This window comes from Xyrauchen texanus, chromosome 28 (genome assembly GCF_025860055.1).
Source record: "Xyrauchen texanus isolate HMW12.3.18 chromosome 28, RBS_HiC_50CHRs, whole genome shotgun sequence".
Classification (NCBI taxonomy): domain Eukaryota; kingdom Metazoa; phylum Chordata; class Actinopteri; order Cypriniformes; family Catostomidae; genus Xyrauchen; species Xyrauchen texanus.
Genome location: NC_068303.1, coordinates 39,494,299 through 39,500,891, shown reverse-complemented (window position 1 = coordinate 39,500,891; position 6,593 = coordinate 39,494,299). Strand labels below are relative to the sequence as shown.

General features: G+C 33.6%; 1 protein-coding gene across 2 annotated transcripts in view; it reads left to right on the top strand.

Annotated features, from left to right (window-relative positions):
• The first annotated feature begins 729 nt into the window (after window positions 1-729).
• Window positions 730-6,593, top strand: part of scara5 (scavenger receptor class A, member 5 (putative)) — a 128,334-nt gene continuing 122,470 nt past the window's right edge. The window contains exon 1 of one of the 2 annotated variants that reach the window (XM_052096026.1): window positions 730-906. In XM_052096026.1, the coding sequence (XP_051951986.1) occupies window positions 902-906 (5 nt within the window). In that variant the 5' untranslated portion in view covers window positions 730-901. Of the gene's footprint in view, window positions 907-3,071; window positions 3,262-6,593 lie in introns of those variants that run through there. The other variant, XM_052096027.1, reaches the window with a different exon arrangement.

Genomic DNA, 6,593 nt, shown 5'->3' with positions numbered 1-6,593 from the left:
GATTTATTATATTTCTGAAAAGTATTCAGAACTGCATTGATTGTAGATTATAGGCAGTGTATAAATATAGATATAATTTTATATAAGTTTTTAAACCAATACAACAAAATATTTAACGCAGCCTTTGCTGATTAAAAATGAACCAATCACCAGCGTGCATTTTCTCTAGACTACAGCAAGGCGCTAAAACTACAGTTATGGTCAACCTTTGATCAATTTCGTGAGCACAATATGAAGAGACATTGGCTGTTTCCTGACGAGTTCAGAAACTCAGTTTTAGAGGATGTACATCAGAGCCCCGACTGGCTTCTCTCCCTCAGGTGCTCCCTTCCATCTCCACTATCTCTACATCCAGCACAGCCACTGTTCAAGCGAATGCTGCAGGAATCTTGCAAGCTAATCAACTAATAATAAAGGTAATGTCGTTTAATAAAATTGAGAAAAACTTGAGTCTCCTCATCAGTCAAAGTGTTCCTCTCCACTATGCTGTTTGTTGTGAGGAAAGATATGATGTAATTTCTGCCACGTGACAGTTGGCTTAACTGACATCTATTTTGAATGAATGGAACGCTTAAGGAAACTGATCTCCGAACAGTTTGAAAATAATCTTATTTTCATCCTACCTCCATATTCAGCCTCCGGAGGCAACATTTTCCTGGCTAGTTTCAACACAGCCTTGAAGTTGCACTCACGTGCTCGTGTGGATCCAGTTTAAGCAACAGTAATCTCCTGACAGTTTAAATGGGCCGGATCGCCTGCTTGGATTATCACAGGTCAGACCGTCATGATCTATGAATCAGAGGAACTTTTGTTCCTGAAGTTTTGGTTCTGGCTGATAGAATACGCGCTTTAGAGGAAGATATTAGTTGAGTGTTCGACGGGAAGAAAATGCTGGATTTTCATGAGGTTAGTGAATGACATCTGCTTTAAACAAGATATCTGCATATTTGCAAATGGTATACAATAAAAAATTTATTGATTATCATTAATTTATCACATTACCTTTTATTATTAGAAAAAATATATTTTTAATAACGTTGATTTATGAATGTTCCAAAGGATGGTGGATCTGGTGAAGTTGTGTGAGGTTGGGTTATTACATATGTTTAAACGAGATATGTGCATATTAGCAGACGGTTTATGATATTTAGTTTTATATTTGCCTTTTTCTCATTAGATAATACTTTTAAATGTTACAGGGAACTGTTGAGGAGAGAGAGGGAGAATGAAACATGTGAGCACTTTAACATTATCAGCTCTGCCCGGCTCTAATTGCGGACCATTTAAATGACACTTGTTGCACACCGATCTATTATTGTAGTAACATGGTAGCATGTAATAACAAAACGAACTGTGACTGGTCGTTTACAAGTCTTAGATGCTTCACATGCAAGCAGGCGATTTTCGGCATCCTCAAGAAACAAATCGGCCAAATGGGAAAATTTTCGGGCAGTGTTGATAATTAAAAAAGTCAGAATGTTGTCCGATTTGTCAGCCTCTGCCACATATTGGTCGACCACAAAAAACAACAACTAATAAATAAATAAATTCATTTAATGATTTCATGTTGACATTAATCACTAATAGTAAGAGATATGTCATCAAATTTGGGTATGTTCAACTCAAACTGAGAACTTTCAGGCTTTTACAGGTATAAACTATTCTAGGTGCAGTGTAGGTGGGTGTTTCTTAAATGTCTTAAATTGTCACAGGGGTTGATTTTAAATATATAAGATTTGAACTTTTGTTCTTTTTGTTATACAAAGGTCACATTAAAACTGTCTTGGAAAAATTTTTTATCTTGCCTTCATCATTTATGTTAGCTACTTTTTAAATGCTTTTTATTTTTAGAATTTGTTTTACCCTTGTCCCAGACCTAGATGAAATTATCTTAAATTATGAAACTCCGTTATGGAATAACAGATTTTCTTTATACATTAATTTACTTTATACATGTAAATTGAATTAATTATGAATTAATACATGTTTAAAACTTTGATGATCTAAACAAAGAATTAAATGAACACTGTTTTTATTTGAAAATGATTTATATCATGTTTTCAAAAAATGATAACTGTCACACAGTTGCTGTTTCCGACACAACAAACTATTTTGTATTTGTCAGTTTTTCACAGCACACTTCAAAGTCTACAAGATTTACAGTAATAGAAAATTATATTCAAAGAATATTCTAATTCTATTGTATTCTATTTTTAATAGAATTAAAATAGTTAAAGTTAAAAAAATATACCACAATTTGGCTTACTAACTTTTGTTTCTTCTGGTGATTGTTTGTAAATGTGTCATTGACAAATAAGTTTGTCTGAGGTGATAAAAATTTGGTTTTAAACACGTGCCAAGTTTGTACATACAGTATGTAATCTTTGAGTTCATGTTGTTTTTAGTTGTTTGTCATGTGGTGCACCCATCAAGTAAAACGCATAAAAATAGTTACCTTGCAACTTGAACACCTAAGTGTGTACACAACTTCATCATTCATTTCAAATTTGTTTTTTAAAACATATGTTTCAAGGTGAGATCTTCTCTGTTTTATGATTTTTGTCACATGACAACAACATTTCTATTTACTGTTGGGTGCACCACATGACTTTGATTTGGTGGATAAAATGTTTTTCAAAAATGAATCATATTTTAAAATATAATTCTTTCACTGAATTAAAATTAAAGATTATTAAGCACAACTCATGCCAACATTTTTTAAGAATTTCAGCTTTTAATGGACTTTTTTTACTGTCTCCATATGGTTGCGCAACATGTCATTTTTTACTTTAAGCCCCAGAAAATGATCCAAATTACTTTGAACTTAGTAATTGAAAACTTGTTCATCATAGAAGAGGTGTATTCAATTAATTGTTTTGTGTGAACTGGATTTGTAATGTATTTTTTAATAATATATAGGCCTATAGACGTGGCACAAAAAAATGAGCGTCACATCATTGACCGGGATGTGTATGGAGATGGAGGGTCAGTTTCACCTCAATCTGGCAACCCTGGATTGCACTTTGTGTATTTTCCCACATGTGGGAGTCGCATGAAATAGGACACTTTCTTCAGTGCTGAGGACCCGAGACGATGGACTGAAGCAAGAATATATTCGCTCTCTACACAGAAGACGGATGAAGACGTCATGAAGATCTCGCGTCTGTGAACTAATAAAAACGGAATTATTGCACCGGTGCCCGTCAGTGACCGCATCAGTTTGAAGAAGAACCTGCGGCTCTCAGCGTCCACTTGACTCCGGTAATGACACAAACAGCTCTTTTACTTCAGATGGTTTAGTTCAATGCTGACAGGTTAAATGAAGACTGTATGACACAGAGAGATAAAAGCATTTTTTCATGCACTATTTGTATTGACTTAAGAGGGGCTGTTTCAGTGAGTGTGCACAAAATTGAGTTCGTCCACCTTCGCAATTGTTTAACATGTTTTTTTTAATCTATTGTTTACCATTGGAACGTCACCACTTATTTATTTCGTTTTTATTTGTACACATGATTAAACTGCCAAGATGTGTGTGAAAGAGTTATATAATAGGCCTAAGCAATTCAGTTTCACGAATTTCAGACACTGCATGTTACAGTTGTGCTGCCCTATTCATGATGGATTAGTTTTCTAAACGACTTTCGAGTTTCAAATTTGTATCACCTGACATCTGAGATTAAATATGCTGATTCGGACGGACTAAAGATCTCCGTGTTTATTACAGAGAGTGTCTTTTTTCTAGATGTGGGCCATAATTTAGGTGAACAATTAACATATCTTTTAAACTTTATCAGTTTAAATTTAAAATGACTTATCATTTAAAAAATAATTACAAATAATAAATAAATAAATAAAAATAATTGTAGTTTATTAATTATACATTGTAAATAACTTCTTTTAAAAAGCCTATTCAAATAAAATGTGCATGATTTTATAGATGTGACAGCTTATAATATACCCAGTGAAATAATAAATATAATTATAACATTACGTAATTGAGCGGAGAAATCGAGGCGAGTATCTTGCTAGATATTACAATGCAGTCTTTGCGGTTTCTGTGATTTGGCTTTCCTTGTTAATTGTATTTTCTTTCTTTTTTTTGTCGGATGGCAAAAAATCTACATCCAAATTGAAAGATGAGCTGCTGGCAGAAGATTGGCATGCATAAGTACATCTTAATGGTACTTCATGTAGGTCAGAATCAGGGGTGAAAAGAGTACTGAAAAATAATACTTTTACATCTTAAAAAATGTCATATGAATGGAGTAAAAGTACCTGTCCTAAAATCTACTCAAGTAAGAGTAAAAGAGTAGATAATTTAAAAGTACTCATGAGTAGTGAGTATTGAGTACTGAATTGCGATAGCTATGCCCCTTTGTAATAAAAACTCTATGCTGCAATTTAAAAATGTAGCACACGTACCGCAATTTACATTCCCTTTTATGGCTGTTTGCCAGAAAGAATAAATAAAATAGGTATTTTTATTGGTCTTTGTGATTGACAACTTTTACAATACATCACTTATCTATGCAACTGTAAACACTACATGAATCTGATTTAAAATAAATAAATAAAACGAATACAGAAATGAAAAGATGAAAGTTATTTTCAATATCATATTGTATGAAACAAATTACATTCTAAATTCCCCTTAATGCCGACTGAGAGAGAGTTACTGTTGCAGATAAAACATGTTCAAAACAATAAAAGATATATATAATGTGCAAAAAATAATAATAATAATAATAAGAAAGAAAAATTATGAAAAGCCACTAAAAAGGCTGGGTCACTTGGTGCTTTATGTCTCACACAATAGAGGCGGTAGAGCTGTGCTTTGGTACAGGGGCCACATCGGGCTTCAAAGGAATAATTCACACAAAAATGAAAATTCTCTAATCATTTAGTCACCCTTATGCCCTCCCGGATATGTATGACTTTCTTTCTTCAGCAGAACACAAATTAAGATTTTTAGAAGAATGTATCAGCTCTTTGGTTCATACAGTGCTAGTGAATGGGTGTCAAAATTATAGGTGTGGGTGAGAAACAGATCAATATTTAAGTAAATATTTGCTAGAAATTCTCCTCAATGCTCAGTCAATCTTCACAATAACTTTCACATTCTTCTTCTTTTGATTGTGGTGATTCACATTCTTTGTGGGTTAGGGTTAGAAGAAGAATTTCTAGCAAGAATTAAAGACTTAAATATTGACCTTTTTCTCGCCCACACCTATCATATTACTTCTGAAGACATGGATTTAACCACTGGAGTCATGTGGATTACTTTTATGCTGCATTCATGTGCTTTTTGGAGTGTCAACATTTTGGCATCTATTCACTTGTATAGTATGGGCCTACAGAGCTGAAATATTCTTCTGAAAATCTTAATTTGTGTTCTGAGGAAAGAGAGTCATACACATCTGGGATGGCATGAGGGTGATTAAATGAAGAGAGGGTTTTCATTTTTGAGTGAACTATTTCTTTAATAGCACACGGGGGGCCACATTGTCCTCCTTTTGAGATCCAGTGTTCCACATTGATTTAGTTCTTCTAGTTCTATCTTTTAGCCCAGCAATAGTTGTGTTCTCATTCCAATGTATTATGCACAATTTTCTGAAGTTTGTGACTGGTGGAATGTTCTACCTGAAGTATTGCTCAGCAAATGTTGATACTTTTCTATCAGGCATTAGAAGAAACATGATAAAGGCTGAGCATAAATTTAAATAATTTTATCATCTCTACTTTCCTGGTAATTTATTATCAATTTAACACACTCTCTACATCAGGGGTCGGTGTTATTAAAAAAAACTAACAATATTATAAAAAATATCACTGTTTTATTCTATTACATGAATACTTTTAAAGCTAATCAAGTTATTCAGCCAAAAGTAGTGAGTAGTTTTCTCGTTTCCTTGTTGTGTGATTAATAGCCTTTATATAACATAGCCTACTAGACAGTGCTCAATTCAGATACATGTACACTTCAAGTCCAATATTCTGATGCAAATACGATTTTGTACACTGTTACACTCACTGTAGATCCTCACCAAGATGGACATTGGCAGAATTATGAAGTGTATTTGACCGTTTAGGCACATACTGCGTTAACGCACAAACATTAGCCGTCTGTCAATCAAACAGCACACAGCTACAGATGTCAGGAAATAAAAAGTCAATCTTTTATATTTTTATCTAGATCAACCAACCAGTGGTTGTCTTGCTATCATGATTTATGTAATGAACACCCCAGTTCTAGATGTTCTAGATGTTCATAGGCAAAGTATAGAAAATTACACAAAATGTATCATCAATATTGCGGACATCTCTCTTTTTTCAGATAAACATCAAGATTGTTTTATCACCCAGCCCTATTGATAACATTGCATTAATCTCTCACATCAACCCAATATTCTCAGTGATATAAAGCTAATTTACAGGCTACATTATAGACACACAGAATCTAGTAAGCAGAAATATGAAATTTACCTTGATATGTTTCTTCAAATTAGAGGCAGGATTAATGCTGATATCTGGCTTGAGCAAGTTAAACTCACATGACACGATCAAGCAATTGGCCTTTTTCACTGCAAAAA